Consider the following 25,616-nt stretch of genomic DNA (forward strand, 5'->3'; position numbering starts at 1 on the left):
AATTCTCCCTCAATGTACCCGAACAGGCGCCGGAGTGTGGCGACTAGGGGATTTTCACAGTAACTTCATTGCAGTGTTAATATAAGCCTATTTGTGACAATAATAAAGATTATTGTCATTATTATGAATGTCCTCCTATTGTGAGCCCACGATCAACTAAAACACAACAAAAATTACAATTCCCACATGGCTACGTCAAAATTAAATCACAATATTTCAGGTCAGTGTCTTCAAAAAGAGTTTAATGCATGGTAAATAAGTTCAATGGTGTGCTTATTTTTTAGTAGAAAATAAACATTTAAGGTTGTTATCAGTTGGACACTACCTTGCAAATTTCTCCAGATTTATTTTTACCGATTATCAGCTACATGGTATTATTGTAATGCCCCTGAAAAGTTTTTGGTCACTTGACTGGTACAAAGATATTTATATTTCTTGAGTGCAACCTAGTCTGGAGGTGGCCTTGAGTTGCAAAAAACTATTCGGAGGCGCAGTCTATTTTTTTTAGAAATCTGAACTTCATTTTGCACTGACCCATGAAAATCTAGCTTATCATACTGGAATTGGCACTGCTTTTCCAGCATCTGCAATGTTTAATCCAAGAATCTGATTGAAAAATCCTTGAGCTTCTCTTGAGTTTCATTGAAACAGCGTAGGGGACCGAGGGTAGAGAGATCAAGGTGGGACAAAGAATTAAAAAGGCAAACGAGGGAGAGGTCAGTATCATAATGACAGACTGAATGGAGATGATCAGCAAAGCGATTACTCATTCTGCATTTGATCTCCGCACTTGGAGGAGACAGCAAAGGGAGTGTGGGGCCCAGAGTAATACGAAGGGAGGAGGTGAATGACGAGGAAGCAGTGTTGGAGGAAATTTAATCGAGGTAGTTGTGGGGGTCTGCAAGCTTATTGTAGATAGCTATAGACAGGTTTCCAGCATCATAGACAGATGGACATCCTGTCCCTAAAGAGACAGAAGTTGAAGGAAGAGTGGGAGATGGAGCAACTGAGGGTGAGAGCTGGATTGAAATTGGAAGCCAAGTTGAGAACATATAGAACATAGAACAGTACAGCACAGAACAGGCCCTTCGGCCCTCGATGTTGTGCCGAGCAATGATCACCCTAATTAAACCCACGTAACCCGTACACCAGTAACCCAACAATCCCCCCATTAACCTTACACTACGGGCAATTTAGCATGGCCAATCCACCTAACCCGCACATCTTTGGACTGTGGGAGGAAACCGGAGCACCCGGAGGAAACCCACGCACACACGGGGAGGACGTGCAGACTCCACACAGACAGTGACCCAGCCGGGAATCGAACCTGGGACCCTGGAGCTGTGAAGCATTGATGCTAACCACCATGCTACCGTGAGGCCCAAAGTTGATGACATTTTCCAGCTTATTTCTAAACTCCCTTTCCTCTCCACTTTTCCGAGCACATTGTCACCAGCCAATTGTGAGTCTGCCGTGAGAAATCAGAATCCTTTTAAATCCACCAAATTCACCAGACTAAAAATTCAACAATACCTTATAACATAGCAAGAGCATGTTAATCTTCCTTGTTGTCATTGACTTATCTATGGTTTCTGAGTTGTTGATCACTCGCCCTCTTTCCATCGCTTCAACACCAAATAGGTCAATTTTCTTTCTGTCCGATCCAGACGCTCTTCCACTTTTTAAAAAAAATTTAGAGTACCCAATTATTTTTTTTCCAATTAAGGGGCTATTTAGCGTGGCCAATCCACCTAACCTGCACATCTTTGTTTTGTGGGGGTGAGACCCACGCAGACACGGGGAGAATGTGCAAAATCCACATGGAGAGGGACCCCGGGCCGCTATCGAACCCAGGTCCTCCGTGCTGTGATGCAGCAGTGCTAACCACTGCACCACCATATCGCTCCTATCTCTTCCACGTGGTCTCTTGCCTGTCCTGCACTCACCCTGGCTTGCCATTGTTGGAGTAATTGTTTGAGATTCATTTGCTGCCCATAATCAACTCTTTGGGTATGTATATGCCAGCAAACTCTCCCTATCCAGCCACACCTTTTAAAAATTATTTTCATGGCATGTGGGCACCACTGGCGAGGCTATTTTTAATTGTCCATCCTTAATTGCTCTCAAGAAAGTGGTGGGAAGCCCATGTGATATAGGTACACTCACAGAAAGGAAGTTCCAGGATTTTGACCCAGTGACAGTAAAGGAACTGCCGATAAAGTTCTGAGTCAGGATAGTGTGTAGCTTTGACAGGCCTCCACAAGTGGTGATGTTCCCATGCATCTGCTACCCTTGCCCTTCTAGGTGGTAGAGGTTGTGTATTTGGAAGCTGCTGACATACGAGCTTTGGTGAGTTGCTGCAGTGCATCTTGTAGATGGTACACACAGCTGTTACTGTGCATTGATGGGTGGAGTGATGTTTAAGGTGGTGGACGGGGTGCCAAACAACCAGTCTGCTTTGCCCTGGATGGTGGTGAGTTTCTTGAGTATTGTGCGAGCTGTACTCATCCACAGTGGTGGAGCGTATTCCATTACGTACTTGACCTCTCCCCTTTATCTCTTTGAAAGCTGCTATTGTGTCTAATATTTGGCTGTTTATCATGAACTCTACTCAGCTTTGCACGTTCACATGCAGGTTCTACCTGATGATCGGTTCACCATGAGCTAAACGTAAATGCTACCCTCCTGGGTGTCATCAAGACCAACTGCGTCTGGTGGGCCTGAACACCCCCACCACTGAAGCCATTGCCTTTCATAGATTTCATAGAATTTACAGTGCAGAAGGAGGCCATTCGGCCCATCGAGTCTGCACCGGCTCTTGGAAAGAGCACCCTACCCAAGCGCATACCTCCACCCTATCCTTATAACCCAGTAACCCCACCTAACACTAAGGGCAATTTGGACCCTGAGGGCAATTTAGCCTGGCCAATTCACCTAACCTGCACATCTTTGGACTGTGGGAGGAAACCGGAGCACCCGGAGGAAACCCACGCAGACACGGGGAGAACGTGCAGACTCCGCACAGACAGTGACCCAAGCCGGGATTCGAACCTGGGACCCTGGAGCTGTGAAGCATTTGTGCTAACCACTATGCTACCGTGGTGCCCTTTCCTACAGATTTTTTGAGCTGCACTTTATATAAACTTCAACTGAGACGAACATATGAATTACGAGCAGGAGTAGGCCATTTGGCTCCTCGAGCCTGCTCCACTATTTGATAAGATCATAGCTGATCAACAATGGTCTCAACTCCACTTTCCTGTTGCGCCATAAAACCCTTGGTCCCTTGTTAATTAAGAATCAATCGAACTTGACCTAAAAATATTGAATGATCCAACCTCCACTGCACTCCGGGGAACAGAATTCCACAGACTAAGGACTCTCTGAGGGTAAAAGTTTCTGCTCATCTCCATTTTATTTGAGAGATCCTTATTTTAAACCATGTCCCTTTGTTCTCTTCTCCCTCAAAAGGGGAAATATCCTTTCAGCATCCACCCTATCAAATCCCCTCAGAATCTTCATATGTTTTGATAAGATAACTTGCCTCTTATGGCACAAAGATGTGCGGGTTAGGTGGATTTACGGTGATAGAGCGGGGAAGTTGACCCAGATAGGGTGCTCTTTGAGAGGGTCAGTGTAGACTCGATGGGCTGAATGGCCTCCTTCCGGACTGTAGGGATTCTGTGCTATGTAAGATAACCTCTCATTCTTCTAAACCCCAATATGTATAGGCTTAACCTTTTCAACATTTCCTCATAAGACGACACCTTCATCCCAAGGATGAGTCAAGTGAACCTTTTTTGAATTGCTTCTAACACATCTATATCTTTCCTTAAATAAGGAGATCAAAATTTACACACTACTGCAGATGAGGTCTCACCAATGCCCTATGCAACTGTAGCAAAACCTCCCTACTTTTATATTCCCTTCCCCTTGCAATAAAGGACAACATTCTATTTGCCTTCCTAATTACTTGCTGTACCTGCATGCTAACTTTATTTGATTCATGCATCAGAATGTTTTTTTCATTTATGGGACGTGAGCGTCACTGGCTAGGTCAGCATTTGTTGCCCACCCGAAATTGCCCTTGAGAAGGTGGTGATGGTCTGCCTTCATAAACCACTGCGGTCTATGTGGTGTGTTATGGGCGCGGTGTTTTCAGAACCCCAACATGTATCATGGAGTTCAAACAACCTCTCCCTTTAATGGATTGTTACTTTTGAAGCACACGGCTTGTTCTCCAGGTGTGGTATTACAATTATGGACACGTGGGTTTTTAAACACAAAACAATGTTTATTCCATGAATTCAACTTAACCTTTTAAATAAACATTGGATCACTTAACGCCCCTTACTTCAAAGATAACCCCAAAAATAATACAACACTAAATAATCCCTCAAAATGTTCCTTCAAACCTCCAAAAGACTTCACCTTTAACAACAGAAACACATCAGGTTAAAGACATTACTATTATGAGTTTAAATCACCCAAATGATTCAGAGATAGTCTTTCATGGCAAAGATCACAGCAGATCCAGCTCACTGCAAACACAGACACACCCAAGCTCTTTTCCTCAAAAACTGGCTTTCTCCTTTCAAACAGCTCACAGCAAACCAGCCAGGCATTTTTCAGCTGCTCTCTCTCAAACTGAAACTAAAAGCAGAAGTGATCTCAGCTCCCCCCACCCTCTGACATCACTTCAGTAATATGAGCTGCTTCATTTCTTTAAGGTACATTGCTTAAACATCCATTTCTTAAAGGTACTCTCACATGACAGGTGTAGGTCCACCCACAGTGCTGTTCGGGAGAGGGTTCTAGGATTTTGCCCCGGCAAACGGTGAAGAAACAGCAATATATTACGAAGTCAAGGTGGTGACTGACCTGGATTCCAGGTAACTGGCCAGGTGGATTTGTCCTATTATTGTGTACAGGACGCACCTGGGGCATTTTTCACATTTCTGGGTAAATGCCAGTGTTGTAACTGTAAATGAAAATGAAATGAAAATCGCTTATTGCCACAAGTTGGCTTCAAATGAAGTTACTGTGAAAAGCCCCTAGTCGCCACAGTCCGGCGCCTGTTCGGGGAGGCTGGTACGGGAATTGAACCTGCACTGCTGGCCTGCCTTGGTCTGCTTTAAAAGCCAACTATTTAGCCCTGTGCTAAACCAGTCCCTGAACTGGAACGACCTGCCTAGAGGCACACCAATTGCACAATCTATTGTTGACTCACCATTCCTCAACACACCATTTTTGAAATCTTTGGTCACACTCTTGCTCAAAATCCACTGTTGGATGAACAGAAATTTCCTGCACTTTGGGGAAGGTCAGGACCTGTTTCCCCCATCACCCCCAGTACTTTCTGATTTACATTGGCTCCCAGTCCAACATCGCCTCTGTTTAAAAATTCTCGTCTTTTTGCTCATGTCCCTCAACATTCTCACCCCTCCCTATCTCTGTAACCTCCTGCTGCCCTAGAGCCCCTGAGATATGTTCTCTCTTCCAAATCAGGCCTCTTATGTATCCCTGATTTCCATCGCCCCATCATTGGTGGCCGTGTATTCAGCTGCCTGGGCCGTGAGCTCTACAACTCCCTCTATATACCTCTCTGCTTCTCTCACTCTGTCACCCTCCTCCTATAAAACTCCATGAATCCTGCCTCTTGGACCAAGCTTTCGACCACCTGTTTTAATAGCTCTTCTGCATTTCATATCGCAATTTTCATACCTTTAACTCTGTGTCAAATTGTGTTTGATAAGACCATCAGACGCAGCAGAAGAATTAGGCCACTCAGCCTATTGAGTCTGCTCTGCTATTCAATCATGGCTGATATTTTCTCATCCCCATTCTCCTGCGTTCTCCCCATAACCCCTGATCCCCTTATTAATCAAGAACCTGTCTATCTCTTTCTTAAAGACACTCAGTGATTTGGCCTCCACAGCCTTTTGCGGCAAAGTTTCCACAGATTCACCAGCCTCTGGCTGAAAAAATTCCTCCTCATCTCTGTTTTAAAGGATCGTCCCTTTAGTCTGAGATGATGTCCTCTGGTTCTAGTTTTTCCTACAAGTGTAAACATCCTCTCCACGTCCACTCTATCCAGGCCTCGTTTGATAATGCTGCTCTGAAGCACCTTTGATGCTATAAAACTGCAATTTGTTCTCAAATTGTTCAGTGGCTCTACTTTTCTCCAGTGTTTTTAATTCTGAAACCCAGAAAACACTGGAGTCCTGGGGCGGGTTTCTCCCAACCCTGCGCCGGGCCGGAGAATCCCTGCGAACGGGCCACGCCGCCCTGATGCTGGAACGCAATTCTCCGCAGTGCGGAGAATCGCCGCCATTGGCCCCGGGGTGGTTGGCACGGCGCCGGTCGTGAGCCACTCTATGTGGCCGGGCCGCCGGTTCTCTGGGCCGGATTGGCCGAGCGGCCGTAGAAAAAGAGCCAAGACCCACCGCCGCCGTTCTAAACTGCTCTGGGCCGGTGGAACCTTGGCGTGTAAGGGCCGGGTGTCGGCCTGTGGGGGGGGGGGGTCCGACCCCTGGGGAGGGGCTCCGATGTGGCCTGGCCCCCGATCGGGACCCACGGATCGGCGGGCCAGCCTCTGTGGCTGGGGGCCTCCTTTCTTACGTGTCGGCCCCTGTAGCCCTACGTCATGTTGCATTGGGGCAGGCACGTTGAAGGAGGCCACTGCGCATGCGCGCGTTGGAGTCGGTGCAACTGCTCATGCAAGGATCCCACGGCACACAGTTCGCGCCGGGATCTGCAGCTGGAGCGGCGTGAACCACTCCAGCGCCTTGCTGGCCCCTTGTAGGGGCCAGAATTAAACGTGGGAGCGACCCGTTCACGCCATCGTAAAACGTGACGGCGTTTACGACGGTGTGGACACTCTGCCGCGGGATTGGAGAATCACGCCCCAGATTCTGCCAAGTTGTTTCCAAACCCCTACGGTGCCCAACCTGCCCCTTCTTCACTTAACCTCTGTCATTCAGGGTAAAGATTTCAGTCGCCAATGCAATCTTCGTCAGTGCCTTTGCCTTGTTACTTTCCTCAACACTACTTAAAAAAAACTTTGCAAAACCTGCTTCCACCGTGCCTTTGATGGCCATCAGTAAGTTCTCTCTCATTTCCTGCTTCAATGTAAAGTGATGCCAATAACCTTGTGTTAAAATATAAGCTGAATGTTCAAAAGGGAATTGGATATATACTTGCAAGCCTGTGGGGAAAGAGCAGGGGAGTGGGGCTAATTGGATAATTCTCTCAAAAAGCTGGCACATGCATGCAGGCACAGGCCATTCAGCCTCTCCAGCCTCCTTCTCCTCTCTCTCTCTCTCTCTTCTCCTCTCTCTCTCTCTCTCTTCTCCTTCCCCCCCCCCCCCTCCCCCACCACCAACACCAATTCAATTAGTTTATGCCTGATCTGTATCTCAATCGTTTATATCCTTGCCTCACGGCAACTATCATTGTCAGTTGAAAATGTTCAATTTGCCACCAAAGGCAACAGTGAATGGCCTACTTTGCTCTTTGATTCTATCCAAGCTAATTTATCAGGTTCACTAACAAAAAGCAGTGATGTTATATTGCTATTTTTATTGAAGAAATGAAGAGAGTCCAAATGGATGGCACGGTAGCGAGTGGGTAGCATGGTAGCACAGTGGTAAACACTGTTGCTTCACAGCTCCAGGGTTCCAGGTTCGATTCCCAGCCTGGGTCACTGTCTGTGCGGAGTCTGCACGTTCTCCCGTGTTTGCGTGGGTTTCCTCCGGGTGCTCCGGTTTCGTCCTACCAGTCCAAAGATGTGCAGGTTAGGTGGATTGGCCATGCTAAATTGTCCCTTTGTGTCCAAAAAGGTTAGGTGGGGTTACGGGTTCAGAGTGGAGGCATGGGCTTAAGTAGGGTGCTCTTTCCAAGGGCCGGCTCAGGCTCGATGGGCCGAATGGCCTCCTTCTGCACTGTAGATTCGATGAAAATGAACACGTTTAACTTTGTACATGTTCATATTTGCTCCATTTCAAAGAACTAAATGAAATCTTTTCTGACTGAATTTAATGTTAATCATTGATAACTACGGATTTCCCCAAAAGTTTCCACACAAGCGCACAGTGACAAGCTTTGGAAGGATATCTGTTTGTATACTAGAATACTAGCATCGCTGAAACCTGAGGTTTGCTTCTTTCATCCAAGAGAATCTTAAACCACATCTGGTGGGTCTCTTGAGCCAAGGAACAGAAATTTGGATAAATTAAAAGTTCCGAGATAATCTCTTTCTTAGAAAGGACAAACATCTGTAAGATTCCGTAGGACACAGGAAACATTATCTCCAGCAGATAACACAGAAGGACATCTGCAGCACAAAAGTCCACAGAGTTGTACTAAACAGACAAATTGTGTCGCCTCTAGCAAATGGTACAGCTCAGAATTATTTTTCATCTGCTACGAGGCAAGGGAATAATCATTTTTGTCTGATTTACAAGTGGAAACTTGAAACCCAATACGAAATGGCATGAAGGGAAATTAAGCATCAGAGTAACTCCTAATTGGATTATGTTTTGCTATGATTCAGCCCGACATAACAAATCCTACCAAATTCTTTATCCTGCAGAACAAGAGAATAAGGTTTTCAGGAACCTTGTCTAAAAAATATCCATTCTTTCAAGATGCTCCTGGTCAGAAATGCAGAAGTAAAAGAAGGCTTGCATTTTACATGGCAGTTCTTGCATCCATAGAATTCAGAGGTTGTTTATTTAAACATTCTAATGAGATTGGTGCCTCAGATTTTAATTGCATTTTACAGGCCCGGTGAGCCTTACTTACATCAGTGGTAGGGGAATTATTGGAGAGGATTCTTCGTGACAGGATTTTTACCCACTTGGAAATAAGTGGGTGCATTGGCGAGAGGCGACATGATTTTGTGAAGGGGAGGTCATGTCTCACTTACTTGGTCGAGTTTTTTGAGGTAGTGACGAAGATAATTGATGAGGGTAGGGCAGTGGATGTTGTCTACATGGACTTCAGTAAGGCCTTTGACAAGGTCCCTCATGGCAGACTGGTACAGAAGGCGAAGGCACACAGGATCAGAGGTGAGCTGGCAAGATGGATACAGAACTGGCTGGTCATAGAAGACAGAGGGTGGCAGTGGAAGGGTGCATCTCTGAATGGAGGGCTGTGACTTGTGGCGTTCCTCAGGGATCAGTGCTGGGACATTTGCTGTTTGTAATATATATATAAATGATTTGGCGGAAAATGTAACTGCTTTGATTAGTAAGTTTGCAGACGACACAAAGGTTGGTGGAATTGCGGATAGCGATGAGGACTGTCAGGATACAGCTGGATATAGATCGGTTGGAGACTTGGGTGGATAGATGGCGGGTGGAGTTTAATCCGGACAAAAGTGAGGTAATGCATTTTGGAAGGTCTAATACAGGTAGGGAATATACAGTAAATGGCAGAACCCTTAAGAGTATTGATAGACAGAGGGATCTGGGTGTACAGGTACACAGGTCACTGAAAGTGGCAACGACGGTGGAGAAGGTAGTCAAAAAGGCATACGGCATGCTTGAGTTTAAAAATTGGCAAGTCATGTTGCAGCTTTATAGAACCTTACTTAGGCCGCACTTGGAATATAGTGTTCAATTCTGGTCGCCACACTACTTGAAGGATGTGGAGGCTTTGGAGAGGATACAGAAAAGATTTACAAAGATGTTGCCTGGTATGGAGGAGCATTAGCTATCAGGAGAGGTTGGAGAAACTTGGTTTGTTCTCACTAGAGCGACAAAGGTTGAGGGGCAACCTGATAGAGATCTACAAGATTATGAGGGACATGGACAGAGTGGATAGTCAGAAGCTTTTTCCCAGGGTGGATGTATCAGTTATTAATGGCTTAGGTTTAAGGTGCGAGGGGCAAGGTTTAAAGGAGATGTGCGAGGCAGGTTTTTAACACAGAGGGTGGTGGGAGTCTGGAACTCGCTGCCGGGGGAGGTAGTGGAAGCAGATACGATCGTGAGTTTTCAGGGGTGCCTTGACAAATACATGAATAGAGGGATATGGTCCCGTGAAGGGTAGAGGATTTTAGTTCAGACGGGCAGTATGGTCACTGCAGGCTTGGAGGGCCGAAGGGCCTGTTCCTGTGTGGTAATTGTCTTTGTTTTTAAATATAGCACTGCCAGCCTGGTTTCTAGAACTTCGGGAAAACCCAGCAGTTAATGGGCGGCACGGAATCCAGCAAATAAAGGTGGGGAGGCATAGTGGTATTGTCGCTGAACTAGTAATCCAGAGACCCAGGATAATGGTCTGGGGACCTGTGTTCAAATCTCACCACAACAGATGATGGAATTTAAGCTGAATAAATCATCTGGAACTAAAATTCTAATGATGACCATGAAACCATTGTTGATTGTTGTGAACACCCATCTGGTTCTCTAATGTCCTTTAGGGAAGGAAATCTGCCATCCTTACCTGGTCTGGCCTACATGTGAGTCCAGACCCGCAGCAATGTGGTTGACTCTGAAATGGCCCGGCAAACCACTCAGTTGTATTCAACCCCGACAAAAACACAAAAAGGGAATGAAACCAGACGGACCACCCAACATCGAACCAGGCACCGGAAATGACAACAGCAAACCCAGCCCTGCCGACCCTGCAAAGTTCTCCTTACTAACATCTGGGGGCTTGTGCCAAAGTTCGTAGAGTTGTCTGACAGACTACTTAATCAGCAGCATGACATTGTCTTACTCACAGAATTATACCTTACAGACAATGTCCCAGACACCACTATCACCATTCCTGGGTATGTCCTGTCTCACTGGCAGAGGTGGCGGGGGCACAGTGGTATACAGTTGGGAGGGGGTTGCCCTGGCAGCCCTCAACATTTACTCTGGACCCGATAAAGTCTCATGACTTCAGGTTAAACATGGCCAAGGAAACATTCTGCTGATAACCACAAACCGGCCACCATCAGCTGATGAGTCAGTACTCCTCCATGTTGAACACCACTTGGAGGAAGCACGGAGGATGGCAAGGGTGAAGTATCTTCTCTGGGTGAGAGACTTCAATGTCCATCACCAAGAGTAGCTTGGTAGTACCACCACAGACCAAGCTGGCTGGGTCCTAAAGGACATAGCTGCTGGACTGGGACTGCAGCAGGTGGTGAGGGTGCCAATAAGAGGGAAACATACGTGACCTCATCCTCATCAACCTGCCTGCTGCAGGTGCATCTGTCCATGACAGTATCAGTAAAAGTGACCACAGCACAGTCCTCGTGGATACAAAGCCCCGTCTTCACATTGAGGATACCATCCATCGTGTTGTGTGGCACTATCACCGTGCTAAATAGGATAGGCTTCGAACAGATCTAGCAACTCAAGACTGGGCATCCATGAGGCGCTGTGGGCCGTCAGCTGCAGCAGAATTATATTCAACCACAATCTGCAACCTCATGGCCCGGCATGTCACCCACTCTACCATTACCACCCAGCCAGAGGATCAACCCTGGTTCAATGAAGAGTGCAGGAGACCTTGCCAGGAGCAACAGCAGGACTACTTGTGCGCCAAACAGCACAAAGAGCAAGTAATAGACGGAACTAAGCGATTCCACAATGAAAGCATCAGATCTAAGCTCAGTAGTCCTGCCACATCCAGCCATGAATGATGGTGGACAATTGAACAACTCACTGGAGGAGGAGGCTCCACAGATGTCCCCAGCATCAATGATGGAGGAGCCCAGCACATATGTGCAAAAGACAAGGCTGAGGCATTCGCAACAATCTTCAGCCAGGAGTGCCGAGTGGATGATCCATCTCATCTCCTCCAGAAGTCTCCAGCATCACAGATATCAGTCTTCAGCCAATACGATTCACTCCACGTGATATCAAGAAACGGCTGAAGGCACTGGATACTGCAAAGGTTTTGGGCCCTGACAATATCCTGGCAATAGTGCTGAAGACTTGTGCTGCAGTACTTTATGCACCCCTAGCCAAGCTGTTCCAGGACACCTACAACACTGGCATCTACCTGGTAATGTGGAACAGAACTATCCCAACCTGACCAATTACTTCTGAGGGATAAGCCTACTCTCAATCATCAGCAAAGCGATAGAAGGAGCTATCAGCAGTCATATCAAGTGGCTCTTACTCAGCAATAACCTACTCATGGATGCTGCTTTTGGATTCCACCAGGATCACTCAGCTCCTGACCTCATTACAGCCTTAGTTCAACAGAGACAAAATAGCTGAATGCCAGAGGTGAGGTGAGAGTGACTGCCCTGGACATCAAGGCAGCATTTGACCAAGTATGGCTTCAAGGAGCCCTAGCTAAACTGGAGTCAATGGGAATCAGGGGGAAAACTCTCCGCTGGTTGGAGTCATACCTGGCACAAAGGAAGATGGTTGTGGTGGTTGGAGGTTAATCATCTCAGCTCCAGGACATCACTACAGGAGTTCCTCAGGATAGTGTCCTAGGCCCAACCATCTTCAGCTCCTTCATCAATGACCTCCCTTCCATCATAAGGTCAGAAGTGGGGATGTTTGTGGATGACTGCACAATGTTCAGCACCATTCGCTACTCCTCAGATAATGAAGCAGTCCATGTCCAAATGCAGCAAGACCTGGACAATATCCAGGGCTTCGGCTGACAAGTGGCAAGTTCCATTCGCGCCACACAAATGCCAGGCAATGACCATCTCCTGCAAGAGAGGATCTAACCATCGCCCCTTGACAGCGCTGAATCCCCCACGATCAACATCCTAGTGGTAACCATTGATCAGAAATTGAACTGGACTAGCCACATTAATACTGTGGCTTCAAGAGCAGGTCAAAGGCTAGGGATCCTATGACTAGTAACTTACCTCCTGACCACCCAAAACCTGTCCACCATCTACAAGGCAAAAGTCAGGAGTGTAATGGAAACTATCCACTTGCCTGGATCAGTACAGCTCCAACAACACTCAAGAAGCTCAACACCATCCAGGACAAAGCAGCTCACTTGATTTCTCCCCCTTCCATAAATATTCACCCTCCATCATCGACGAACAATGGCAGCTGTGTGTACTATCTACAAGATGCACTGCAGCAACTCACCAAGGCTCCTTAGCCAACAACTTCCAAACCCACGACCACAACCATCTAGAAGGACAAGGGCAGCAGATACCTGGGAACCCCACCACCTGGAGGTTCCCCTCCAAGTCACTCACCACCCTGACTTGGAAATATATCGCCGTTCCTTCACTGTCGCTGGGGCAAAATCCTGGAACTACCTCCCGAACAGGACAGTGGGTGTACCTACACTTCAAGGAATGCAACGGTTCAAGAAGGCAACTCACCACCACCTTCTGAAGGGCATCAAGGGATGGGCAATAAATGGTGTTCTAACAAGTGACGGCCACATCCCGTAAATGAATTTTTAAAAAATGCCTTTCTAGAATGGTAAGAAGTCTTACAACACCAGGTTAAAGTCCAATAGGTTTGTTTCAAACACTAGCTTTCGGAGCACTGCTCCTTCCTCAGGTGAATGAAGAGGTATGTTCCAGAAACATATATATAAAGTCAGAGATACCAGACAATGCTTGGAATGCGAGCATTTGTGGGTAATCAAATCTTCACAGATCCAGAGATAGGGGTAATCCCAGGTTAAAGAGGTGTGAATTGTCTCAAGCCAGGACAGTTGGTAGGATTTTGCAAGTCCAGGCCAGATGGTGGGGGGTGAATGTAATGCGACATGAATCCAAGATCCCGGTTGAGGCCGCACTCACGCGTGCGGAACTTGGCTATACGTTTCTGCTCGGCAATTCTGCGTTGTCATGTGTCCTGAAGTCCGCCTTGGAGAACGCTTAGCCGGAGATCAGAGGCTGAATGCCCTTGACTGCTGAAGTGTTCCCCGACTGGAAGGAAACATTCCTGCCTGGTGATTGTCGCGCGATGCCCGTTCATTCGTTGTCGCAGCATCTGCATGGTCTCGCCAATGTACCACCCTTCTGTGATCTGTGAAGATTTGATTACCCGCAAATTCTCGCATTCCAAGCATTGTCTGGCATCTTTGACTTTATCTATATATATGTTTCTGGAACATACCTCTTCATTCACCTGAGGAAGGAGCAGTGCTCCGAAAGCTCGTGTTTGAAACAAACCTGTTGGACTTTAACCTGGTGTTGTAAGAACAGGTTAACCTGGTGTTGTGCTCACCCCAGTCCAACGCCGGCATCTCCACATCATTTCTAGAATGGGTAATTGGCCAGGAGGAACAGGAGGGCTTCATTCCCTCCTACCCAAGGTAACATACTTACCCATCCTCTTTCCACCTCCAGCCAATTTTGCTCTTTACCTCCTCCCATCCAGCCTCTGATCTCCTAAATCACCAGCCTCTGAATGTAACCCCCAGCCCCTCTCCTTGCATATCTGATCTTTCTCAATTCTGATCTCCCCCTGGACGGCCTTGCGAGGAGGAGGGGCTCTGGGAATGGCATTTTGCATAAGGGAGGCCGAAACGTTCCCCCTGGAGCCTAGAGGAGCACTGATGCTGCTCCTGGCTCTGGAGAGAAAACTGAAACATTTAGCCGTGTTGAACCTCTCCATCTTTCCAGCAGGTCCAGATTTTTCAGCCTGTCACCATAATTCACAGTGACTTACTGATCGAGGCAGTGTTTAGATTGCAGTCTGGCTGGGCCCGATGACGTCATTGGACCTGGCTCTGCATGTTTAAAAAAAAGACCTCACCAGTTGTGTCTGTTGCTTAGCCACCCATTTTGGTGCCTATGTAAGAACTGTATGTAAGAACTATATAAGAACACATGGGGTGTTCTGTGCACTTTTGGTGTCCTTATCTGAGGATGGATGTTCTTGCTGTGGAGGGAGTGCAGCAAAGGTTTACCAGGCTGATTCCTGGGATGGCGGGACTGTCATATGAGGAGAGACTAAATTGGTTAGGATTATATTCATTGAAGTTTAGAAGAGTGGGGGGGGGGGGGATATCTCATAGAAACTTTCACAGTTCTAACAGGATTAGACAGGGTAGATTCAGAAAGAATGTTCCCATTGGTGGGGGAGTCCAGAACTCGGGGTCCTAGTTTGAGGATAAGGGGTAAAACATTTAGGACTGAGGTGAGGAGAAATGTCGTCACCCAGACAGTGGTGAATCTGTGGAATTCACTGCCAGCAAAAGTAGTTGAGACAAAAACACTGTAATTTCAAGAAGGAATTAGATGTAGCTCTTGGGGCTAAAGGGATCAAGGGATACGGGGAGAAAGCGGGATCATGGTATTAAACATAATGTTCAGCCATGATCACAATGAATGGTAGACCAGGCTTGAAGGGCCGAATGGCCTTCCCCTTCTATTTTCTTTGGATGTTTTTTCTATAGCATCACAGTGACTCAAGGTGGCTTATTTTTGCCCAATCTGAGCTAAAAAGCCCCCGCCCCCTTCTATAAAGATTTATAACTCCGCTTTCGAATGTTACAGCTACTCTGTGTACAAGATTTAAATTCCTGGGGCAACACGCTGTTTCCCAAACTCGAAATGGACAAGCTCCCAATGAGGGATCTCGTCAAGGTGTCAGCGTCTAGCCCAGAGTATTGAAGTTCGACTGGCCTCAGAAACTCTTGACAGGGTCAGCACTGGGTCAGGAGGTATTCCCTCCGCATCACGTTTCCACAAGCAATGGTGTGTTGAAGAGAAAAATTTCCAGGCTTCTGATATTGATAAACTGCCAACAATGCAAAGGAAATGTTGATAACCTCACGCAGTCTAGTTTTTTTTTCTGCAACTGAGAATAAAGACGCTAACAGGCAGCTGATGGGCCACGAATGATGACTTCTTGACGGGAGAAGCAAAACTGATGAGAGACGGAACAAGCAAGGTGTCTCCTTAGAACCAACGTCTCTGTCAGCTCGAAAATAGATATCTAAAGTCAGTAAATTGGGAATTAGGGGGACATGGCCGTCTCCATCACGTCACAGAACGAAAAGCAAGTACCGATTTAGACTGCAGCTTATACAGCAGTTGTTTAGACCCATCCCTGTTTAAACTGTCCATTTTGTAAGTCAGTTTCAATGAGCCATTATTATGTCTTTTGACCTGACTATCTCATGAGTGATTAATATAGGTCAGCTGACAATTCCTGAAACATGAACTCACAACAAAAGCATATATCGCAAACACTTTGGATTTTTAAAACGCTGAACTTGGCAAAAACCTGAGGGAAAAGGAAGAACTGTTTAAAATCAGTTTGAAAGCAGACTGAAAGAGGCTGTCAACTGTGATAGGAAGTGAGCAAACTCCAAGAAGATGCCCTAGGCTGACGTAAAGAACGTAGTCGATTGAATAATTTCAGCAAATGGAAGATTGATAACGCAAGCTTTTCACAGACTTATCTGGAAATGCTATTACTTAGAATGCAAACAATTCCCGAATACTCACAATTCTGATCTGGCACGGTAACGATATCAGTGGAAACAGCATCAGATTGGTGAAATGAGAGCGTGATACCACTGGAATTTGCAGGGTCAGATTAGGTTCATAGGTTAAGTGAATGCCAATTACAGCATTGTCTTACCTTGGGCACCACTTACAAATTTCTGAATCAGGTGCCCGATAGAGCAAAGACAGTTATCAGTGTGGGTGACTTCTAGCTTCCAAAGGCTTTGTCTGGAACATCTCTCTGGGTCCCACTTGTGACACTTTATTGAGTCGTCTGTCGACATTTTGCTGGCGTCAGGTTTGTTTGCCTGGACACTTTTGGTGGTGGGGACTGGGGGGGAAGGTAACCGCTGAGGAAAATCTGGAACTTCTGACTGCCCCGTTAGAAAATCCCATAGCTGATCCTGGGAGATGGACATCTTGTCTCGTCCCATTCCTTACTCAGCCAGTCCATGCTGGCTCTCCGTGAAGCAATCCAGTCAGTCCTATTCCTCCCTTTTAACCTTGTAATCCTGCAAATTGATTCCCGTCAAGTACTCATCCAATCTCCCTTTGGAGTCATTGACTGTTTGTACTTCCACCGCTCTAGTGGGCAGCGAGTTCCCGTCATTACCACTAGCTGCACAACAAAGCTCTTTCTCATATTACTGCTGCATCTGAAATGAGATTAAAATCGCTTATTGTCACAAGTAGGCTTCAAATGAAGTTACTGTGAAAAGACCCTAGTCGCCACATTCCGGCACCTGTTTGGGGAGGCTGGGCATCTGTTGCCTGAAATCTCATGGGGCTGATTCTCCAAAATGGAGACTAAGTGTTCACGCCTTCATGAACGGCATCATGTTTCACAACGGCGCGAAACGGGCTTGGGGACGACCGATTCTGTCCCCAACAGGGCGCCAGCATGGCTCTGGAGCGGTTCACGCCGCTCCAGCCACCCTTCCCGGTGCCAAATGAGCGCTGTGCCAACCCGCGCATGCGCAGTTGATCCGCGACAACCTGCGCATGCGTGGGAGACTTCTTCAGCATGCAGGCCCCTATGCAACATGGCGTGGGGGTTCAGGGGCCAGCCGCGCAACAAAGTAGGCCTGGGGGTGAGAGGCCGGCTGGCCGATTGATGGGCCCCGATCGCGGGTCAGACCCCATCGGAGGCCCCCCCCCTCCCAGCGAAGGAGCGCTTTTCCCCGCCCCACAGGCCACCCCCCGACCGTTTGCGCAGAGTTCCCGCCGGCAGCGACCAGGTGTGAACAGCGCCGGCGGGACTCTGCTTTTTGCACGCGGCCACTCAGCCCATTCGGGCCGGAGAATCGGTGGCCCCGCCGATTCCAGCGGCCCACGGCCGGCGCCGTGTTAAACGCGCCGGCGCAAATGGCGCCGATTACATCCGCACCTCAGAGAATCGTGCGCCGGCTTCGGGGTGTCATGGCGTGGTTGCGGCGATTCTCCGCCCGGCGCGGGGCTCGGAGAATCGCACCCTATATCTTTGCCCTCTCACCCTCATGCTATCACCTAATAGGAACATTTTTACCTTGTCTCCTGTCATAATCATGTAGACCTCTCTAAAATCTCCCTTCAGTCCCCTTTGCTCCTCGGAGAACAATCCCAACCTTTACAAACTCACCTTGTAACTAAAACCTGCCATCCTTAGAATGCCAACAGTGCAGAAGGAGGCCATGCGGCCCATCGAGTCTGCACCAACCCTCTGAAAGATCACTCCAACTCGGCCCACTCCCCCGTCCTATCCCTGTAACCCCACGCATTGATCATGGCCAATCCACCTAACCTGCATGTCCCTGGACACTAAAGGACAATTTAATATGGCCAATCCACTTAACCAGCATATCTTTAGGCTGTGGGAGGAAACTGGAGCACCAAGCAGTTTGACACAGTCTCTGCTCCCTCTCAGACTGTCTCACACTGCTCCCTCTCAGTCTGTCTCTGCTTCCTCTCAGACTGTCTCTGCTCCCTCTCAGACTGTGTCAAACTGCTCCCTCTCAGACTCCCTCTCCGACTGTCTCTGCTCCCTCTCAGACTGTGTCACACTGCTCCCTCTCAGACTGTGTCACACTGCTCCCTCTCAGACTGTGTCACACTGCTCCCTCTCAGACTGTCTCACACTGCTCCCTCTCAGACTGTCTCTGCTCCCTCTCAGACTGCCTCACACTGCTCCCTCTCAGACTGTCCCACACTGCTCCCTCTCAGACTGTGTCACACTGCTCCCTCTCAGACTGTGTCACACTGCTCCCTCTCAGACTGTCTCACACTGCTCCCTCTCAGACTGTCTCACACTGCTCCCTCTCAGACTGTCTCACACTGCTCCCTCTCAGACTGTCTCACACTGCTCCCTCTCAGACTGTCTCACACTGCTCCCTCTCAGACTGTCTCACACTGCTCCCTCTCAGACTGTCTCACAGTGCTCCCTCTCAGACTGTCACACACTGGTCCCTCTCAGACTGTCACACACTGCTCCCTCTCAGACTGTCTCTGCTCCCTCTCAGACTGTCTCACACTGCTCCCTCTCAGACTGTCTCACACTGCTCCCTCTCAGACTGTCTCACGCTGCTCCCTCTCAGACTGTCTCTGCTCCCTCTCCGACTGTCTCTGCTCCCTCTCAGACTGTCTCACACTGCTCCCTCTCAGACTGTCTCACAGTGCTCCCTCTCAGACTGTCACACACTGGTCCCTCTCAGACTGTCACACACTGCTCCCTCTCCGACTGTCTCTGCTCCCTCTCCGACTGTCTCTGCTCCCTCTCCGACTTTCTCTGCTCCCTCTCAGACTGTCTCTGCTCCCTCTCAGACTGTCTCACACTGTTTCCCCTCAGACTGTCTCTGCTCCCTCTCAGACTGTCTCTGCTCCCTGTCAGACTGTCTCACATTACTCCCTCTCAGACTGCCTCACACTGCTCCCTCTCAGACTGTCTCACACAGCTCCCTCTCAGACTGTCTCTGCTCCCTCTCAGACTGTCTCACACTGCTCCCTCTCAGACTGTCTCTGCTCCCTCTCAGACTGTCTCACACTGCTCCCTCTCAGACTGTCTCTGCTCCCTCTCAGACTGTCTCACGCTGCTCCCTCTCAGACTGTCTCACACTGCTCCCTCTCAGACTGTCTCACACTGCTCCCTCTCAGACTGTCTCACACTGCTCCCTCTCAGACTGTCTCTGCTCCCTCTCAGACTGTCTCACACTGCTCCCTCTCACACTGTCTCACACTGCTCCCTCTCAGACTGTCCCACACTGCGCCCTCTCAGACTGTCTCACACTGCTCCCTCTCAGACTGTCTCACACTGCTCCCTCTCAGTCTGTCTCTGCTCCCTCTCAGACTGTCTCTGCTCCCTCTCAGACTGTCTCACACTGCTCCCTCTCAGACTGTCTCACACTGCTCCCTCTCAGACTGTCTCACACTGCTCCCTCTCAGACTGTCTCTGCTCCCTCTCGGACTGTCTCTGCTCCCTCTCAGACTGTCTCACACTGCTCCCTCTCAGACTGTCTCTGCTCCCTCTCAGACTGTCTCTGCTCCCTCTCAGACTGTCTCTGCTCCCTCTCAGACTGTCTCTGCTCTCTCTCAGACTGTCTCTGCTCTCTCTCAGACTGTCTCTGCTCTCTCTCAGACTGTCTCTGCTCCCTCTGAGACTGTCTCACACTGCTCCCTCTCAGACTGTCTCACACTGCTCCCTCTCAGACTGTCTCTGCTCCCTCTCAGACTGTCTCACGCTGCTCCCTCTCAGACTGTCTCACACTGCCCCCTCTCAGACCGTCTCACACTGCTCCCTCTCAGACTGTCTCACACTGCTCCCTCTCCGACTGTCTCTGCTCCCTCGCTGACTGTCGCTGCTCCCTCTGAGACTGTCTCACACTTCTCCCTCTCAGACTGTCTCACACTGCTCCCTCTCAGATTGTCTCTGCTCCCTCTCAGGCTGTCTCACACTGCTCCCTCTCAGACTGTCTCACACTGCTCCCTCTCAGACTGTCTCTGCTCCCTCTCAGACTGTCTCACACTGCTCCCTCTCAGATTGTCTCTGCTCCCTCTCAGATTGTCTCTGCTCCCTCTCAGACTGTCTCACACTGCTCCCTCTCAGACTGTCTCACACTGCTCCCTCTCAGACTGTCTCACACTGTTTCCTCTCAGACTGTCTCTGCTCCCTCCCAGACTATCTCTGCTTCCTCTCAGACTGTCTCTGCTCCCTCTCAGACTGTGTCTGCTCCCTCTCAGACTGTCTCTGCTCCCTCTCAGACTGTCTCACACTGCTCCCTCTCAGACTGTCTCACACTGCCCCCTCTCAGACTGTCTCACACTGCTCCCTCTCAGACTGTCTCACACTGCTCCCTCTCCGACTGTCTCTGCTCCCTCGCTGACTGTCGCTGCCCCCTCTGAGACTGTCTCACACTGCTCCCTCTGAGACTGTCTCACACTGCTCCCTCTCAGACTGTCTCTGCTCCCTCTCAGACTGTCTCTCACTGCTCCCTCTCAGACTGTCTCACACTGCTCCCTCTCAGACTGTCTCACGCTGCTCCCTCTCAGACTGTCTCACACAGCTCCCTCTCAGACTGTCTCTGCTCCCTCTCAGACTGTCTCTGCTCCCTCTCAGACTGTCTCTGCTCCCTCTGAGACTGTCTCACACTGCTCCCTCTCAGACTGTCTCACACTGCTCCCTCTCAGACTGTCTCACACTGCCCCCTCTCAGACTGTCTCACACTGCCCCCTCTCAGACTGTCTCACACTGCCCCCTCTCAGACTGTCTCACACTGCTCCCTCTCAGACTGTCTCACACTGCTCCCTCTCAGACTGTCTCACACTGCTCCCTCTCAGACTGTCTCACACTGCTCCCTCTCAGGCTATCTCACACTGCTCCCTCTCAGACTGTCTCACACTGTTCCCTCTCAGACTGTCTCTGCTCCCTCTCAGACTATCTCAGCTCCCTCTGAGACTGTCTCTCACTGCTCCCTCTCTGACTGTCTCTCACTGCTCCCTCAGACTGTCTCACACTGTTTCCTCTCAGACTGTCTCACACTACTCCCTCTCAGACTGTCTCTGCTCCCTCTCAGACTGTCTCTGCTCCCTCTCAGACTGTCTCTGCTCCCTCTCAGACTGTCTCACACTGCTCCCTCTCAGACTGTCTCACACTGCTCCCTCTCAGACTGTCTCACACTGCTCCCTCTCAGACTGTCTCACACTGCTCCCTCTCAGACTGTCTCCCTACCCTCTCAGACTGTCTCACACTGCTCCCTCTCAGGCTGTCTCACACTGCTCCCTCTCAGACTGTCTCACACTGCTCCCTCTCAGACTGTCTCACACTGCTCCCTCTCAGACTGTCTCACACTGCTCCCTCTCAGACTGTCTCTGCTCCCTCTCAGACTGTCTCACACTGCTCCCTCTCAGACTGTCTCTGCTCTCTCTCAGACTGTCTCACACTGCTCCCTCTCAGACTGTCTCTGCTCCCTCTCAGACTGTCTCTGCTCCCTCTCAGACTGTCTCTGCTCCCTCTCAGACTGTCTCACACTGCTCCCTCTCAGACTGTCTCACACTGCTCCCTCTCAGACTGTCTCACACTGCTCCCTCTCAGACTGTCTCACACTGCTCCCTCTCAGACTGTCTCCCTACCCTCTCAGACTGTCTCACACTGCTCCCTCTCAGACTGTCTCACACTGCTCCCTCTCAGACTGTCTCACACTGCTCCCTCTCAGACTGTCTCACACTGCTCCCTCTCAGACTGTCTCTGCTCCCTCTCAGACTGTCTCACACTGCTCCCTCTCAGACTGTCTCTGCTCTCTCTCAGACTGTCTCACACTGCTCCCTCTCAGACTGTCTCTGCTCCCTCTCAGACTGTCTCTGCTCCCTCTCAGACTGTCTCTGCTCCCTCTCAGACTGTTTCACACTGCTCCTGCTTGGATTATCTCGCACTGTTCTTTCTCAGAGTGGTTCTTGTATTCTCTTATTGCACAGCATAATGATTGCAGTATAAAGTTTTGAGAATATGGAAACGTTAATGAATCAATGTGCGGCTCTCAAATTGCTGCTTATTTGCTGAAGTAATACCATGTTGCATTACATTATGTGATCTATTCCCCAGTTTGAGGTATATCCTTTAATTTTTCTCTGCTTTGCAAAAGTTTAATCCAAGCAGTTGAGCCCTAATGTCGAAATTTGAACTTGGTGAGATCATTGCAAAAAGCAATAATTTGCATTTATTTAATGAGCTTAATGTAGAAATCATCTGAAGACATATTGAAAAAGGGTAGGAATAAATGGACACAACACGGGTTAACGGATACGTTTAAACATGTATTCAAAAGGATAAATTTTGGTGAGTCTTTGAAAATTGGCAGTCAGACAAAATGGGTGGGGAGGAATCTAAGAAAAAACCAATGTATTTTGAATTTTTGCCACAAGTGGTGAATCAGAAGGAGGGATGATGCGGGAGGAGACTCACGTGGCAGGAGAAGGTTACAGGGATATTTGGGGCAAAGCCATGGGTGGATTTGGAGCTGTGGAGGAAGCTGTTAAATTTGATGCTTTTGAAGAGTGATCCAGTGTACGTCAGCTGAGTGGGGTGGTGTGCTGGGCAAAGTGCTTGGCAGGATGTAGGAACATCACATAGATCATCGAAGTTGATTTCGGCCTGAATAAATTGCCAGGAAGGAAGAGTCATGAGTAGGAGACCATTCTTTTGCTGTTGGGTAAACTGGTGGCTTTAACCTTTCAATCGGAGGAAAGTTTGGCACCTGCACACCTTTCTGTCGGATTGGTGGTACAGACTTCATCAGGTGCAACAATGGAGAGTTTGAGCTAGATATAATTAGTCTTTGAGTTGTATCTGCCTTGTGCTGTGAATGTTTTGAGTTGCTGAAGTGTTAAGTCACCTCTACTGTGTTTCTACATTTGCAGATGTACAAAAGATGCCAAATGTGTTTGAAGTGGTGTTTCACAATGAGACAGAGGAGCGTCCAGGGATGATGATGTGGAGGTACCCGGAACCCCGTGTCCTCACTCTTGTTAGAATCAACCCAGTGCCTTTCAACACAACTGAAGATCCAGACATCAGCACGGCGGATCTTGGAGATGTCCTGCAGGTCTGTGGGACATGTTTTAATTTATAGTTATGAAGAAATGTCATATTGGTTTCGAAACGTTAACTCTGTTTCACCCTGATGGCAGACCTGCTTAGTATTTCCAGCATCTTGTTCTTATTTCAGATTTTCAAAACGCTCTGTATCTTGTTTTTATTTCAAATTATTCCATTTGTTTTTCACCGACATTGGATTTTCTTAATGGGTTGCAGCTCCACAATCTTTAATTTACCACCAACACACGTTAAAATATGGTCTTATTAACTTCCAAGCAATTTGCAAATATGGATTAGAATAGTCAGGTGGATGTTTTTGACTGGCGCGGAAGAGCGTTTTCTGTACAGTATGACTCTATGTATACAGTGCAGAAGGAAGCCATTCAACCCATCGAGGCTGCCCCAGCTCTTGGAAAGATCACCCGACTTAACCCCACACCTCCACCCTATCCCCATAACCCTGCAACCCCATCTAACCTAAGGGCAATTTATCATGGCTAATCCACCTAACTGGCACACCTTTGGACTGTGGAAGGAAACCAGAGCACCCGGAGGAAACCCACACAGACATTGGGAGAATGTGCTGACTCCGCACAGACAGTGACCCAAGCGGGAATCGGCCCTGGGACCCTGGCCCTGTGAAGCCATAGTGCTAACCACTACGTTACTGTGCTGCCACTGTGTTGCTTGTGACACTTCAAAAACCTAACTTACAATTTTGCTTGGTCCATTAGTTTGTGTGCGATTTGTCAGCTCTGGCCCAGTTGGTAGAAAACTCACCGCAGTGTCACAAGGTTCTGGGGTCAATTCCCACTCCAGGGCCGGAGTGCAAAAAAATCAAGGCTGATGCTCCAAAGTTGCACAGAGGGAGTGCAGCACTGTTGGAAGTGCCACAGTGGGTAGGGGAACTGGGTTTAATTCTGACTTTGGATGACTGACTGTGTGGAGTCTGCATGTTCTCCCCGTGTCTGCATGGGTTCCTCGGGTTGCTCCGGTTTCCTCCCACATTCCAAAGATGTGCAGGTTAGGTGGATTTATCATGCTAAAAAATGCCCCACAGAATCCAGGGATGTGCAGTCCACCCAGGTGGCACTGTCAGGGTGCCAGGCTGGCACTGCCAGGGTTCCCTGGTGGCATTAGCCGTGCCAGAGTACCAACCTGCCGAAAGGGCATATAGCTGGGGGCCTCTGATCCCCTGGGAGACCCCAATGAGTGCCTTTCCCATTTGCGAAGACCAGTACTGAATGGTGCTCGCCCGAGGTCTCTGAGGTGAAGGAGACAGATCCCAACGCCTCGGGTACCTCGAGAATCTGCACAATACAGTGAGACTAACTGCTCTTGCTATAATATGCAGATTTGCCAAAAGTGGTCCCGCGCACAATGGCCAGGGTTCAAATTGCAACGTCTCACAAGGTCAGATCAGGTCTCGCGAGGTGTTGCAAGCCAGGTTGATCCCGGGAATGGGGACTCCCGGCTTCTATCGGCCGCGCTGTGCCGCGGCGAACTGCTTATCGTCAGCAGCATGGCCATTAAATCGTGCTCAACATCTCCAAAAACCCTGACCATTATCACTTAGCTGTTTGTCAAAGTTTCCTGTGTGTAAATTGGCCACCACGTCTCCCACTTTACAACAGTGACTACACTTCAAAAGCACATTAATTAGGTGCATTGAAATGTCCGGTTGTTGTGAAAATGGTTATTTAAATATGAGTCTTATCTTTCCTTCCACGAAAAAGGATCTATATAACTATTTATTATTTAATTGATTTTACAGTGTTTTCCTCCGGTAAGAAGTTTAATGGGAGGATATAATTCGCTTTGGTCTAGAATCTGTGTTCGTCATTCCACAGAAAGATTTTATTCTGTTGATGGGGCCGATAGGCTAGTGCCTCCTGAATAACCGAATCCTGCTGGATGTTAGTATTTTTTTTGAAAGCAGAGTTTTTTTTTTCATGTTTCCTCAGAAATTTAGTGCAAATTTCCCAGGGCTCTAAAATTACCATTTCCCAATACCAAAGGGAAAATAAATGTTAAGTTGAGTGTAGTGTTTATACGCGCCTGGCTTTCCGGACAGGAAGACAATTTTGATGCAGTGCAGTATTCCACAATACTTGTGGGGCAACACAGGTGAAAATGTTGCAGCTGTGTCTTCTTTACAAA

General features: G+C 48.4%; 1 protein-coding gene across 3 annotated transcripts in view; it reads left to right on the top strand.

The window, feature by feature from the left end:
* Nucleotides 1-25,616, top strand: part of LOC119972233 (vacuolar protein sorting-associated protein 13B-like) — a 1,046,946-nt gene that overhangs the window by 888,244 nt on the left and 133,086 nt on the right. For all 3 annotated transcript variants that reach the window (XM_038808618.1, XM_038808616.1, XM_038808617.1), the window contains exon 39: nucleotides 23,279-23,463. In XM_038808618.1, the coding sequence (XP_038664546.1) occupies nucleotides 23,279-23,463 (185 nt within the window). The remainder of the gene's footprint in view (nucleotides 1-23,278; nucleotides 23,464-25,616) is intronic.

This window comes from Scyliorhinus canicula, chromosome 10 (genome assembly GCF_902713615.1).
Source record: "Scyliorhinus canicula chromosome 10, sScyCan1.1, whole genome shotgun sequence".
NCBI classification, from domain to species: Eukaryota; Metazoa; Chordata; class Chondrichthyes; order Carcharhiniformes; family Scyliorhinidae; genus Scyliorhinus; species Scyliorhinus canicula.